Source organism: Pagrus pagrus (assembly GCF_965226575.1).
Source record: "Pagrus pagrus genome assembly, chromosome: 2".
Taxonomy (NCBI): Eukaryota; Metazoa; Chordata; class Actinopteri; order Spariformes; family Sparidae; genus Pagrus; species Pagrus pagrus.
Genome location: NC_140186.1, coordinates 20,366,183 through 20,382,243, shown reverse-complemented (window position 1 = coordinate 20,382,243; position 16,061 = coordinate 20,366,183). Strand labels below are relative to the sequence as shown.

Sequence of the window (16,061 nt, the reverse complement as noted above, 5' to 3'; positions counted from 1 at the left end):
GGCCAGGGCAGGAAAATTTGTGCAGAGAGCAAATGTGCATTTTTAATTTTTCATGTGTATTTTTTTTTTTTTTTTTTTTAAAACACCCAGAAAAGAAAGATTTTTGTGCAAATGAAAAGCAGCCAACTTCCTGTATATGCAATCACTATCAACTATGGTGAGAACATAAACAACCACAGAAAAGCTTACTGCGAGCTTCAACAGTCATCACCCGTGAATGGAGTTTATAGTTAGTCAACCAGTGATACATGCAAAAGCTTCTCCATGCATTTATAGACATCCAGCATCACAAGAGAACTATAAACAATAGCTTGGCTTTAGAAGGCTAGACGTGAATCCAACGTGAGTACATCAAGTCCTAGAGCCAAGCTATCTGGCTGACCCTGAACAAATCAAAGTAAAGTAATGAAAGTCAAGTCATTGTGCAACAGTGACATGCATAAGCATAAGATAACATTAATACAGTGCTGTGGAACAGCGCAGCAGGAATGCTTTTTTTTAAAAAAGGCAGAAAGGAGCTAAAACAGACACACACCCACAGTGGACCGGAGAGGAAAGTAAAGTAGCAGCAGTGTGAGGAGGGCTGGCTTCTTCAGGCCATCAAACTTCTTCGCTGCTTGAGATGCTGAAGTCCGTTCCATGGTTGGGAAGGTCCGGTAGCGTCGACTCATTCATTCCATTTTCAGACCACTGTTGTTTTTTGAGGTTGGGCATGAGTTTGACTGTTTATTGTGTCGAGTTTTCAAAGGAAAGGCCTCAACTTGTGTATTTGAGTGTGTGCAAGAATATAGCAACGATAAGCTGCAGGCTACATGGTTGACTGAGTGGACGTGTCTGTAATATAATGAGATGTGTAAATGGAAGTTTGTGAGATCCTGAAATGAATGCCAGTGGTGTTGGACAATAAATAAATATGCCTTACACTCCAGTCCCAAGTGCCCATTTCAATAAAACTGTACAGTGACAGAGTGCATCATGGTAAAAATCTAATCTTTATTTAAAGTTTTAAGGTTCATTACTCCAAAAGAGAGATAAACACAAGAAAAGAAAAGCTGGGTTACAATTTAAAGTGCAAGAGGAGATGAGGCGTGATTGGGGATAAGGAAGATTGCCTGTATGGTAAGGTCGGAGAGTGAAAATCAAACAGGAATATACAGTCAAAATTAATTTTCGGTTATCAGCTTTCAGTAAAAAGTATTTGGATAAATACACATCAGAACATGTTAAACAGTTCATTCCACATTTCTTTTAGTTAGGCTTCATTTTTTCATTTTTCCCTTTTTAATGAGCTGTAAACAGACAAGTCAAATCCACGCCAGTTCAGGGCAACCACATTATTCTTTGTTAAATAAGGCAGAAACCAAAAACCCAGGCACGCTCACACATTAGCTGTAAATAGTAGTAGCTATTGCACATACAGGAATTTAAGCCATATACTCATGGAAATGTTATATCAGAGGGAAGTGCCACCGCTGTCCTCTTTTTTGATTTCTTCCCTTTTTTTGCTCTCTGTTTTTGTTTTTTTTTAAGTTTTACTTTGATTACGTCCACCCCCAGAGATTTCAGGACAAACACTGACGACGACAACAGTGAGATATTGTGGGGAGGCTGGAACAGGGCCACAGGGAGTTAGGGGACATTACTTGGGCTGTTAGGGAGATGATGAACTATACATTACCTGCAAAAGAGTTCTCAGTCTTTTCACAGATAGCAGAATAGTAGGGAGGCTGGATGTCATCTGGGTTTTCCTCCGTTTGCTGGAAAGTGCTGGAAGCTGACAAAGGATCCAAGGCTTCCTCTGGCCCCAGCACTTCCTCCCTGACATGCTCTTCTTCCTGCTTCCCACATTCGATGTACTGCTGCTCTGCGAGGCATGGCTGGGTGTGAGGCTGCGGGATCAGACATGGCTCCTTGGCCTCCTCGGGAAGCTCCTCCAGGGAGAAAATGCCAGGGCTCTTGATGCAGCTCTCCCCCGTGGACTGGGCATTGGAGTTTGAAGCAGTGGTCATGGTGTCAAAGCCGTAAGACGCCAATGATGTCGCTGAAGGTGGGGTGGTGTCTTCACCAGCAACACCCTGCACCTCCTCCATGTCAGCCTCCTCTCCCTCTTCCACAGTGGACAGGAGGCGCTGGGCTGCAGGCTGGCTCTCGAAGGTTATGTGGGCGATCGCTGGACCCTCCAAGGAATCGTCCAACTGAGCTTCTCCCTCTGTGTCGCTGGCCTCGTCCTCCGTTACGGAGGTTGAAGAGGAGGGGTTGGAAGTGGGAGCAGTTGCAGGGCCTCCCAGAACTTCATCAGCTGGCAGGGTCTCTGCCTCAGCCTCCTCCTCTCCCTCCGCATCTCCTCTCTCCAAGTGAATGCCCAGGTCCTGGTAGTCCAGGTCAGGCTGTGGGGAAAGCCCGGTGGCTTGTTGTTGGAACTTCCCATCTCGATTGAAGTCGCCGAGATCCTCTGGTGTGCTGGTGTCACTGCTCAGGGTGCTTGACAGAGACATTCCTGGGGCAGAGAGGGGAGCTGGGGCCAGGGTCTGCATTGGGACTGTGTCGGACTGATCCATGTACATTTGGGCCTCGTGTTTGACATAAGAATGATGGGGAACCTCTTGGTTTTCAGGAGCAAATGCCCCAGAGCCGAGTTCTAGCCAGGCTTGGGCTGGAGTCTGAGTTGGGGTCTCAGAGTCTGCTTGCCAGGAGTCTGCCACAGGGCTTGCTGCAGCCGCTCCTGCCTCCTGTATGGGCACATGAACCTGCTCTGGCTGAAGAGGTTCTGCCCAAGGATCACAGAAGGGGTTTGGTTGGTCCCACTGAGCACCAGGGGCAGATGGCAGCAGAGGAGGGGGAGGTGGTGGCTGGACCACTCTGTTCAAGTTGTCCAGCCTTTCATCCTCAGCAAAGTCATCCTCGTCTGCGTTCCCATAGCTTTCCAGCCCACTCTCTGTCACCCCCTCACTCGCCATCTCTACATCTTCATCCTCCTCATCGTCCACATCGTTGTCATGCCTGAGTCTCTGCGGTTCATCTGTACGCTCTGAGCCAACATCCATGTCACACACCCGATCATCGTCATCATCTTCATCTTCATCCTCATCAAAGTCATTAACCGGTATGTCGGGAACTTTCTCAAAGTCCGGTGAACCTGCTGAGGCTCCTTCCATGTCGATGGCTCCTTTCAGACTGCCGTCTCCAAGATCATCCATGCTCTCTGTGCCCTCCAAGACACCGGGGGCGCTCAGTTCAGACGCACCCTGCTGGCTGCCACTTACTTCCTCAGAGTCCAGCTCAGAAAGCAAGGCTCCACCGGCCCTCCAAGCAGACCCTCCTACAGGTCCAGCCGACCCAGGACGAGACTCCTCTGTGGGCTGTGTGGTTCCGCTCATTTCGGACACAGACACCAACTGGCTACCCTCTCTCTCCTCTTCATCCTCCTCCTCGTTTAAATTGGTGGTAGGGTCTATCTCAGGGATGGCATTTGCTGCCGCTTCCAACTCTTTAGATGTGGAGGGGATTTGTTCAGTCAACAGGTAAACAGGCTCTTCATTTACATCAGGAGGGGAGGCCACCAGTGGTAATGTAGGCTCAGCTGGGACAGGCGTCTGGTCCTGCATTGTTAGGATGGGAGCAGTGCTTTCTAGCTGCTCGTGGGTTGGAGATGTTTGTGGGAAGGCTGTCCTGACAGGGCTCTGTGGAGGAGAGGAGGCAGCTACGTGGCTTTGAGCAGTCTCTTGAGGTACCACATCCGGTGTGGTATCCTGGGCCAAGACTGGGGGAGAGACCTCCTCTGGTGCAGAGGCAGCAAGGGATGATCCATGTGGTAAGGACTCTGTGGCTGCTAACACAGTTGCTGCTGTGGCAGCTGCTACCACTGCACCAGCAGCACTCTGTGCGGTCGCATTTGTAGCCCCCGTCTTCTTGGTCGTAGTGAAAGGTGAGACAGCCTGAGTGGGTTTGGTGCCACGTTTTGCCTGAGGGGTGGTGCTGTTTGCAGGTTTGCTGGCGGGAGAGGCAGGTGGGGTTCGGCCAAGGGGCGGTTTGTTCGAGGCAAGGAACCGAACAGCAGCTACTGGTTTCTTTGTGGGAGTGGATTTCACTGGTGGTTGAGTTTTGGACTGTGTCACCTTGGGGTCTGCTGCCTTCGCTGTTGCGGACCATTTGGAGGAAGAGTTGGTCTTTGCGGTGGCTGTAGGTTTAGACGGTTCAGGTTTTCTGATCGCAGCCGATGTTGTAGCTGTTGTAGGTTTCTTAGCCACTGCAGCAGAAGGTGGTCGACTGACATCTGGTGCAAAGAGAAAAATAACAACTCATTCAATCTTACTATCAATAGTAAATCTAATAATATTAGCTGAGCAGTTTAAGCGTTTTACTCCGTCAGTTAGTTAGCTGAAATCAGGGATTGATCATTCATGATCAAATGTGTATGACAAATTCATATAAGATTTTGCTAGGACTAAAGTTAACCACTTCATGCTACTTTGTCAAATAAGTTTTAGGCTTACAACTTAAAACTGTCCAAAAAAGCCATCAGAAGTGGTTATGCAATCCAAATGCAAATGGGATTTTGCTTCAGAAGTATGTGTGGTCAGAACAAGGAGGGACTTCTAACCTTTCTTAGCAGCAGCAGCAGCAGCAGCAGTTTTGGGAGGCTGTGTTGCTGTGGTCCTGCCAGTAGAGGATGCTGTGGTAACTCTAGAAGCAGCCGTTTTGGCTGCTGCAGTGGTGGAGGGCTTGGTTGTAGCTGTTGCAGGCCTGGATGTAGTGGTTGCAGGTCGAGATGTTGAGGGAGCTGTAGCAGGCCTGGGGGCAGAGACAGTAAGATGTTCAGGTGGTATAAAATCACTGGAGACAAAGTAAAATGCACAACAAAAACAAGCTGTAGCAGCTTAACATTTATATGTAAGATCCAAAGATGAAATCTGACACTACGCCTCTACATGCATTTACAAACATAAATAAATGACATCTCCTAATGAACAACAAAAAGCCATTTCAACAATGGAAACCAATTAACACAGGACCATTCATCTATCGCTTTAATGTAATGTCTCTGTCATCCTCCAATCATTTCCAAGAGGCGAGGACAGGGTTGAATGAGTAAAAACTGAAAGATGGAAGGGGAAGGAAAGTTTGAGCATGGGAAAAACACAAAAGAAAAAATAAAATGCAGAGTTAGAGGAGATGACAACTGAGGAAACACACTGTGACAGGAGCAGAGAGGGAAAGAGTTGGGAGTGGGTCCTGAGGGCACTGAAGGGGAAAGGTAAGGGGAGAATATATCTATATATAAGACAAGTGGAGGAGGGAAGGAAATGGTCTTAAAAATCAATCTTGTATTAGGGTGCTGGTCTACTACTCATTCTGGAGGAGTTCTTATATGACAGTGCACGAATCCACTCAATCACTCCAGCTGCAGCTACAACAAGCAAAAACTCCTTTCCTCCTCTTCCATTAGACTCCCATTCTAGACGAGTAAAAGGATGCCCTTAGCACAGACACACTGCGGACTATATCTTAAAATAGCTACAGTAAACTTGACATTAAATTGGTTCATTATAGAAATTTGAACCTATTCTCTGCAGGGGCCTACAACTGAGACCGGGTCAATCCCTGTGTCTTAAACACTAGACCTGGAACAATTTACAACAATTAGTCATCAACTGTTAAAACAATCTCAAACCATCAATTCATCAATTTGGTACTGGCATTTGGTATTCTTTCAAGAAAAAAAAAGCAAGATTTGTCTGATTTCACCTTCTCTATTTTCTTCTCTCTGACAGTAAACTGAATATCTGGGTTATGGACAAAACAAGACATTTGAGGACATCATCTTGGTAAACAAAGACAATTTTATATGTTGATTATTTTCTCAATTAATCAATTTGTTGACAAATTAACAGGGAAAATCATCATTAGTTGCAGCCCTATTTAACACCATACCTGACTAAACACCTGATGGTACTGCCAAATTTGAGACCCGAGCAAGGCTCTACTACATTTAAACTTTATTTCATTCATTACTCTCTGTTCAGGGGGCTAATGTTAGCATTGGCACCACACTGCACTGCCAGCGGGGAGAGAGAAATAGACAAGTACAAATCTACTCGTTACACATGATATGTACTGGCTCAGTTGACTGGCACAGTCAGAGAGAGAAAACTCACAGTAAACCACACTTGAAAATGATCAAATCAGAACACATCCAAGCTTAATGCAATGAAATGGTCCGAGGCCAAAATTTGATACATTTGACAGGTCTCGTTTGGTTTGGGTCGAACCCCAGTACTAAATTCTATTGCTTTCAGATGGAAGTGTTTGGATCTGTGGCCACATTTTCTGTTTTGATTAACAAGAAGAAAACAGACACATTCTTCTTCAAGCAGTCTTTTTACTTACATCTTTCCAAGTTTCTCATACGGACAAATGATGGAGCAACTCTACGACCCTATGGCACTCAAAGCCGCCAACCTTTTCAATTAATGAATCATGCCTTTGTAGTATTAAGGAATGTAGCTCCTCTAATATACTTGCAGGGATTTTATGTTACAGACTCAAGACTAATATGTGATATTATTTCAGTTACATATTTCAAGGCCTTACTGAAGGCTACATGGAGGTCGTTTTCTAAAAATTACACTCCTGCTCTGAGCAGCAAAACTAAAGCAAACAAAAAAATACTTCAATGTGCCGACACCCTGTAATAGAACTAAATTTGAGAATCTGTGAAACAATGTAACTGAAATGCACAGTGATATCTGTACATCAGATTCACAAATGCAGCGATATGAGGGGCACTAATCTATACAAAACTGAATGTTGCGTCTGCTCTGTTATACTGGGTTCTGAGAAATCTCCACACAACACATCTGCCTCATCAGGTTCAAAGACTTTGACGTAGTCTGTGCTGCAACGCACTGCTGCATTGGCTAACCTACAAATAAAGTCTGTTGCTGAAATGAGCGTGTCGATGGCCGCAGGCGATACCAGCCCTCTTTTACACTTGAACCCTGGTGTGCAAAAACAATGCATAACCTCAGCACTGTAAGTAATTTGGTTGACATCTGTTTCTAATAAAACAGATTCACTTTCATGACAACAACAGCTGCACAATCAAATGTAACTGCCTTAAAGAACTGTGTGACCCAAGCACCAATTACAACAATCTCCATTATGTCTTCTTTTGGACTTGGTCTGCCGCTATGGTCAATGATGTGGACAAAGACATACCGACTTTGATGGCTTTCAGCGTAGTGGCATGCCTGCACACAGATGCCGCTCCCACATTACAATAAGCATTACAATGGACATTTGTTTCCCAAAGATCAGACAGCCACTGCACAGACATGCACTCACAGGGATGCTGTAATTGGCTGCCATCAGACAGAAGATTTGGGCTGTAATGTGAAGTCCAGCCAAAAAATGGAAAGTATGTCAGACACTGAAATTAAATTGGCCCTGAGCGAATGCTGGGTAATGATGAAGAACAGAAGAAAAGTAAAGCAGCAGATACATAAAACAGGAGAAAAGGTCACAGGTCTGAATTTTTGAGACGAAAAACTGTAACAGAATGGAGGGGAAGGTATGAAAAAGGTGATTTAATTGAGGCCGTTTTCATATCTAACCCTGCATGCAAGCAAAATATGAATTGACAGGACCACTCAATCAAGGCAGATAAAATTGAGTGAATGACTTCCTCTGAGGGAAAGACTGAAGGATGAAATCAAATTGAGGAACAGAAATGAAGATAAGAGTTAAGGGGGTGGGAATAAAGAGGGTATGGGGAGGTCAAAGACTCAATACAACCCCAACCCATCCCTCCGTTGTTTGATGATGAGTCATAACTCATGATGGTTTGATCCAGAGGGACGCCACAGAGAGGAGTCACTAATGCCTGTACTCTGGCTGGTGGTTGTTGTTGGTGTATTAGTATGGATTACATTTCCTGCCAACAGAGGGCTGAAATCAATACAAATCACAGTCCAAAGGCAGGGTGAGACAAGGCACTACACAGCCACAGAGAGGATTTTAATGACCAAACATGAGGTCTTCTTCAGGGCAGAGGGTCAGTACAGGGACATCACAGCCACTGATACATTTTACGACTTGCTTTACAGTCAATATACACATGTTTGCGACAGATGCAAAAACACACCCAAGGTATTAACATACTGAGCAGTTGAAACATCTGTTTGTGTAAACATCAAAGTGCATATTTCAAAATGTAAACATGGGCCTGCCAGGGGGGTGTTGTTAATGCCACACCTACTCCATCCATTCACCCATGACTCCCTCTTGCTCCTACAAAAAAAAAAAAACAACAACACACAGCTGGGAGGCTCGACTCGCTTGGCATATCCGCTCCTGTAGATTAAATTATTCTGTTTTAATCAAGCCAAAGAGAGAGCAGAGGGCTTGGCCCCGAGGTACTCTTTATCCCAGTTGCAGTAGTAAGCCCATCCTACAAATAAAATGCAGTCTCGGTACACATTCTTCTGTCCTCGCCCTTTTTCCCCCCCTCATCACTTGAAGAGCCCCCCTCCAAGACAACAAATGGAAATGGAGCACCCTAACAATACCTTGTTTGGCTTGTAGGCCGTCCAAAACCAGCTGCTTTCCTCCCTCCCCAAGAGGAGCATACATTCCTAGGATTTGTGTTATCTCCCTGACAATAAAGAGTGGAGGCCTGAACCAGGTCACTGGAGAGTTTAGATGAAGTGTTGCAGCCTAGCAATAGGATGGCAGACGGTGTTGGCTCAAAGGCCACAGGCGCCCACTGTCACTGTGATGGATGCCATGGGCTTTTGCTGTTCGGGCGGTAATCCTGCTCCTCGCCAAGACTCTCAGGGGGAAAATGACAGTTTTATCTTCAGTGGGACAACTCAGAAGTAAGCGAGAGACGAGACAGGGAGAGAAGCACCAAAACGACAGGATACAAGTGAGAAGGAAGCTTGTTGTGCAAAACCAAGCCCAATTTTCTGAGCCCAATGCAATAGTTGAGGTGTAATTTTTTATAAATTATCTGTTACAGCCAATTCTGGTTTTGAATACTGAGGGAATTCTGTATGAGACAGGTCAGCAGCAATTCTGTCCATTCCCAATGGTGACCCTTTGAAAAATATATCATCTTACAGATTGTTCAGCAACATGAAGGCATAATCACTCTCCTTTTCATGTTACACAACTCCGCTCCTGGGTTTACAGTCTCTCTAAGGCAGCTAAATGATGAATGAGTTAGAAATACGGGCACAGCTAGATGGAAGAAGGGCCGTAAGGAGGGCTTGAGGAGATCCTGGCCAGATGCCCAGCACTGTACATGCACAGACGGCAGGGGGAAAAAAAGAGTCGAGGGGGAAGAGAAGGGAGATTGAAGTTGGGGGTGGGGTGGACAGAGAGTGATTGCTCAGTCAGAGCAAGGACACTATAACCCATCACTGTAGGAGAGGAGGTGCCAGATTTTTAGAAACATTTGGCTTTTACTCCAGTCATCAAGGGTCCTCATCGACGACTGAGACAGATACATCCTCTTGTCTACCAGATGGATTGTGTGTGCATTTGTTTCTTAGTTGCATGCTGTAAACAAGTAAAAACAGAAATACCAATACACACGACAGGGTTTTCCCAACCACGATAAGGCTTCAGTGCAGCATCCAAAGCGCTTTGAGTTCCATCTAAGCTCAGTGTGGAGAGCAGAAAAACTAATCTAATGACATTTCCCTGAACTAACGGTTGTAGTTAGCCCCTAGTGGATGTCTTTTGCACTGTTTATTTAGTATCTGCATTAACATTTCCAGCTTTATGTACACAGATATAACAATGGTCCAAAATGATGTGAAATTATTTATTAGAAAATGTTAGATTTTCTTTGGGGAGAACCCTGAAACCCTGATCCAAATATGTGCACCCAAGTCTTCAGCAAGCATAGAGAAATACTATCAGTGTCCAGCACAGACCCCACATTTTCCTGCTTTTTTCTATCATGTTATTTCTATCAGATCTAATCAAATCTCAGCTGCACAAATCCTATTTCCAGAGCTCATAGCTGAACACAATCATCAAATCTTATTTGCTCTTCACAAATGAGGCTCTGGTAAAAGTAAAATCATTCTTCAAAAACCCAATATGTTTTTATTCCACCCTTGGGGCCAATTAACATTAATACTTCATGAGAGAGGCTGGTCTTTCCATTGGCTACAGGCACTGTGTGCTACTACGCTTTCAGTACACCTTATTGTCTATGTTGTTTACCTACATGAAAAAGATTAACCCTGAGCAAAACAGCTTGCAGCTTCAATTTTGATGATCTCATGTTACTTCACGACAGCATCGACTCTAGTTACTGTTTTAATAGAGAGATCTCAAACGACAGAAGAATTATATGTTGTGCGTTTAAGCCTTCCCAATCAATTAAGCCCATGTACTCTCATTTCACTCGTCATGCTCTCAGATATCAGTCTAAAAATGTGTCATAGACAACTTAACCGTAGGTTGTTGAACAGCAGCCGCAGAAACAATATGGCAGAGCTCGAATTACAAGGAAGTGGCTGCAAAATTACCAGGTTATACAGCCATTGTGTTGCAGTTAATAATGTCACTGGGTAATTTGCAAATCCTTTTACACCATTAAACTCTGTTCTATGCGTTGCTGTGGACTGACTAGGCTATCATTCTCACTGTCATGACTAATTCAAGCCATTGCTTGATCCGAGAGAAGGTCTGTTTGTGCTACGACCCGACTCTGCCAGAGAGCCAGCACGAACAGCAACACTGTCTGAAAAGCACACCACTACCACTGCTGCTACACAAAGGATTCGACACGCCACTGACTTCGCCATCACACGCAGGTGGCACGAAATTCAACACGCATTATCTGACACAAGGGCAGACACCTGCTGCTGTTCTCCTGTTGTCCTCTCCGTCTCAAGCCGAGAGGCGAGTGCCTAATGTCAAGTCCTGGGGAATAAGCCAAGAGCACTCACATACGGATGATGTGCTAATGTAATCAGACTCCTGACACTTGAAATGCCTCAACTGATTAATTCAGTAGACTGACTTCTCCATGCACACACAAACTGTGGTGATCCATCAAGAGCAACCGCTCCTTGCTCATCCTCCAATCACCCCAAAGTCTACACCAGCAAGTGCCACAGTATTTAAGTCGAGCTGAAATGAAAAATGCCTTTTAAACCATTTTAGATATGATTCACAGTCATGTTGTGTCCATATTAAACAAGATATATATAAAAAATACCAAAAAAAATGAATTCCTTTATATACACTTATATCGAAATCCAACCATGTCTTCTTTCTATAAAACCAAATATCACGTGTGCTTACTCAAGCTTGAACCAATTAATTACAACCAGTAATATCATAGAATCCATCCATCAATCAATCTTAAACCTAAAGTGCTGAAACAATTGGGTATTTAAAGTATCAAGGAATTAACAACAACCTTTCTCCGGTTCAGGCTTCTCCAGTCTGCAGATTTGCTTTCTCGGTCTTAAATAACTATAAACTGGGAGTGTTTTGTCTGACCAGTATTTGAAAGAGATATTCAGTCCCCTTCCTGACATATCACACAATAAATAAATACATTAAAAAAATAACAGTAATACATTAATGTATTATAGCCTTTTCACCATCTAAATATGAAACTGGGACAACTATATCAGGGATAGAATGAGTTAAGATATTAAAAATTGTGTTGGTTTTACACAAATAGGCCTTTACTTTATTTCTTGTAGTGAGCAAAGAACGCAATGGCCCTCTGCTGCAAAACAATGACGCAGCACATAATTTCTTCATTTAATAAGAGATCATTGAGAGGGAAGACAAGTGGACAAAGAACCTAATCAGGCCACTCAGTACAGAACACTACATCCTGTGGAAAGATGTTGGTTTGGTGTATTATAGGTCTGACTATTTATACAAATGCCTTTCACATCAGTAAGCTCAAAACTTGAAGAAGAATGTTTTGTAGTTATTGCTTTGACTACCGACTGATAATTATGTTTGGAAACAGATTATAAAAGCCTGTATTTCACATGAATATCTTGTAATTCTTTTAAATAAAAAGTCCTTACTGACAATAGCATTCTAGTCAAAAGGCTAGTAAACGACCGGGTCATCTATGAAACTCTACAACTGCCAAAACGAGCAGCTCTTTCAGCATGTCTCGTCCAACTAGAGCACTCTCCATCCAAACCACCAGCTCAGTAGGAGAGGGATTATGATCCGAGTCAATAGCTCTCTGCCCCGGGGAGGTGGGGCCAGTTTCTACCAGGGGGTCTGTTCAGGACAAAGCGGTAGTTCTTCAGTATCGCTGCCTCTGTTAAGGCCCTCTGTCTCAGGTTATTTGTGCTAACATGACTCACTCTCTTGAAGCGTAATCTGACTCAATAACAGCCCAAAGACCACAATGGGCATCGTTCTCAACTGCTCTCTTTCAGGGCATCAAGATAAACAAAGTCACCCCTCATCCAGTGTGTAAGGGGAATTACAAAGTTTAGATCTCAGAGAGGGGAAATGTGTGTGAATGTAAGAGAAAATGCGAAAGAGGGGGGGAAAAAAGAGGGGAGTGTTATTGTCAGTAAAATAAAAAGGGGTTTCCCAACCGCAGAAGTTAATCCAAATGTTTGAGCGCTCTATGGATACAGCGTCGCTGAACATTTATATTACTTTATCGCCTACTTTCTGTTTGTGATAGGCATGCATACCTGGTGGTCTTTGAAACCGCAGCAGTGCCAGCTTTTGCCATGGTTGAAGCGCTGGGTTTTGGGACAGTGGACGCCACTGGACGGCTGGTAGTAGCTACAAAAACAATGGAAGAGAATGAAAATGAGACTGCGTAGAAATCAGAACCAAAGATGCTGAAGCATCGGTTGTCAAAAGACAGGAGAGAAGTTGCATGAAACATTTTCAGACACAATATGAAAGAAGTACTTTACCTGTGGTTTTGGGTCTTGCTACATTAACAGTCTCAGCCCCTGGTCTCTTCTTAGCAGTGCCATTTGCTGTTGTTGGTCTGGTACCATTTGTTGCTGTGGCAGCAGCAATGGAGGTAGTCCTGGTCGTTCCAACAGGCTTCTTGTCAGGCACTCGAGTTAGGTTCTTGACTGTGGAGGAAGCTGCTGCTGCTGCACCCGTTGGTCTTTTAGGTACAGCCCCCGCTGCTGCCGATTTTGTGGTTGTTGTTTTCTTGACCGCAGCTACAGAAACATTGTTTGATTTGACGTCATTCACCGTGCGGTGAGAGGCAGTACCTGGACGCGAGTTTGATCCGGAGGCTCCTGCAGATTTGGCTGTGGGCTGTGTTTTACTTGCACCAGCTTTTGGTCTGGTTTTGGGGTCTGCTGCCACCGGCTTGCCGTTGGCTTTCGGTGCAGCCCCGGTCGGTGCATCATTTGCAGCCTCCTGTGGTTGTGATTGGGCTTGCTCTGATATGTTCTCCTGCGATGAGGAAGGCTCTGCTACTGCTGCGGCTTCAGTGGGCTCAGAGGTTTCCATGGTAACCCCATCCGGTTTCATGCCCACTAATGCCTCCTAAAGGTGTGGACGCCGACGTTGTTGCTGTTGCTTACGAAGTCCAGGGGCTCACACTCGTCTTGAATGGCCAGTTTCAGTCACACTTTAATGTCCTGTCGAAGAAAAACAAAACAAGGAACACAAAGATGTTGAGTTTCTTTTAGAGCTGCAAAGATCACTTATTCACCATTTACTTAATTAAAACGTACTAATTTATGTTGTGTGCAAAAACAAAACATTTTTTTTATGTCATCTTGGGCTTTTGGAAAACACTGATCGACATTCTTCACCATTTTTTGACATGTTACAGACCAAACAACTAATCAATGAATCCAGAAGATAAACTGTTCCATCAGTGGACAATGAAAATAATCTTGAGTTGCAGCCCCATCTTCTTTTACTGCACACCTCCTCCTGCCCTATGCTGCACTACTCATAAAGTCAAATGAAAAACATGTCACTGTCAGCCAAAGGAAATGCCATTTATAGTGAGGGGCCTCCAAGGAATTTGGGGGAGTCTGAAAGAGGAAGTGAGCGGTGGGAGATGCCAATGATCCTTTCTCTAAATCAGTCACTCTCCTCCACAGTGACTAGTCCCCCCATCTAACAGAGCCACCACGATAATAATGCATCATAATGCCTGTGGCACCAAAACAAACTTATGAGTCACTATTAAAATACCACATTAAAAGAAACCATGGATTGACTTAACTACACATTTTATGGGGCTGAAATATAAAAAAACTGATGACTTGTGTCTGTGCTCCAAATGGCTTCCAGCATCTTGAAATTGACAGAGGAAAAGAGCTGTGGTTTGGAGCGCTGAAAGCCAAGAGAGGTTTCGCCATCTCCTGACATGACACACAGGCCACAGAGAAGGAGGAGAGGGAGAAGGTGGGAAAATAAGACCCAAGTGGCCCATTTGTTGGCCGTTGTCTTCCTCTCTGGTGAGCAGATGCACATTGTAATATTCATGACATTCTATGACTTAACATAGGTTTGTGTGCTGGGAGATGACTTAATTTACAGCAATGCTGGAAAACTTAAAATCAATACAGCTGAATATAAAGAAGCTGTGGTCAGGAGCTGGAGAAAATTAAGCAGAAGGGTGAGAAGTCTCAGATTCATTGACCTCAGTCAAGTTTTACAGAGCTCTTCCCGCATCTGCTGTGGGTTCATCCCCCACCCCAATCATCCCCTCCACCCACACTCACCCATTCCTTTGCCCCACTGACCACAGCAGCTTCTCCCCACCCCCTCCAGATTACTCTTTTTCCTACAGCCACTTGTTCCCCTCTGCTACTTGGTCACATCCTCCCCTCCTCCCACTGCTAATAGACGTGTTTCCAGTAAATTGCTACACATATGGTCCAGGCAGCAGAAGCTCTGTGTGGCCCAGGAAACAAGCTGTGCCAGAGATGGATTGAAGAGGAAATGAAAAAAGATTGAAATGGCTAGAAAAAGGGCAAAGACCTATGAGAATATAACAAACAAACGGAACAAAACAAAAGCTTTAGAAATGGAGAATAAGAGAGATTTATAAATAAAAAAAGTTGATGAGTTGGATCACAAACATGTTGACAGGTAAGGATTACTTCAAGAAAGGCATGAGTAATGAGAATGACCAGCAATTCAGAGAGCAAACAAAAATAATAAAGTGGTCATAAAGACGATTTATGATGTGCAAGCCATTAAGCCAGATAACTTAAAACATATTGGAAAAACGACAAGTTCCAATGAGCAAATGTTTCCACAGTCATGAGACTGCGCAGTGCCTTTATACAGCATCACAGTGTAAAATAATGACCAAGGACCACAAACCTTTGTCAGATATCCTTTGATGGATAAAGCATCTTTATTCATCTCCATCTAACAAATTTCCGACAGACATTTTAGAAGCTAATCTTTTGGAGAAACAACAATCGCTCTTGTTCCAAAGGTCAGAGAAACATTTGCGTCTTTGCCAGTTACACATTAACATCGAAGGTAACATGATACTGCGGCACCTTTAGTGACAGATCCAAAAATGCTTGAACATTTACACTCATGTTTACAAGGTGGAAAGGTCTCTAAGTCTCAGCTCTTGAACTGAGAGTTAGCCAAGCAATGACAATGCTTCATCAAAATGACAGATGCATAACTGGAACCCTTGTTGCCAATTCTGGAATAACGTGTTTGGTCCGTTTAGTGCCGATAACCATTGAACACACCTCCCCACAGACACATTTGTACACACAGCCACTGAAATCCCCCTAATCTCTTGTATATAGTTATTAGAGTCCTACCCTTTGGTTCAGCCATGGAAAAGTTACAGACTGAACTGCCTTACAATAGTTTTCACTCCTGCTGCCTTCTCTCATCTTTCTGCTGCTCATCTGGTCTCTGTGGTTACAAATCTCATACAGAAAGGGTAGTGCAGAGTAACCTGCCTACCAACACAATGTTTGGACTGCTTTTGCTTCTGGAAAATATCCCGCCTTTGGTGAGGATCCATTAGCTAATGTGCAGAGCCTTTGGGACAGCGATGCTCAAATCAAATCCATCAT

The 16,061-nt window shown here is 44.2% G+C and overlaps 1 protein-coding gene across 1 annotated transcript in view; it reads right to left on the bottom strand.

Moving 5' to 3' along the window:
• Positions 1-16,061, bottom strand: part of prr36a (proline rich 36a) — a 35,013-nt gene that overhangs the window by 5,109 nt on the left and 13,843 nt on the right. The window contains exons 2-5 of the mRNA XM_084382354.1: positions 12,939-13,628; positions 12,708-12,801; positions 4,601-4,791; positions 1,679-4,273 (exon numbers count right to left, since the gene is read on the bottom strand). Of these exons, the coding sequence (XP_084238480.1) occupies positions 1,679-4,273; positions 4,601-4,791; positions 12,708-12,801; positions 12,939-13,518 (3,460 nt within the window). The 5' untranslated portion in view covers positions 13,519-13,628. The remainder of the gene's footprint in view (positions 1-1,678; positions 4,274-4,600; positions 4,792-12,707; positions 12,802-12,938; positions 13,629-16,061) is intronic.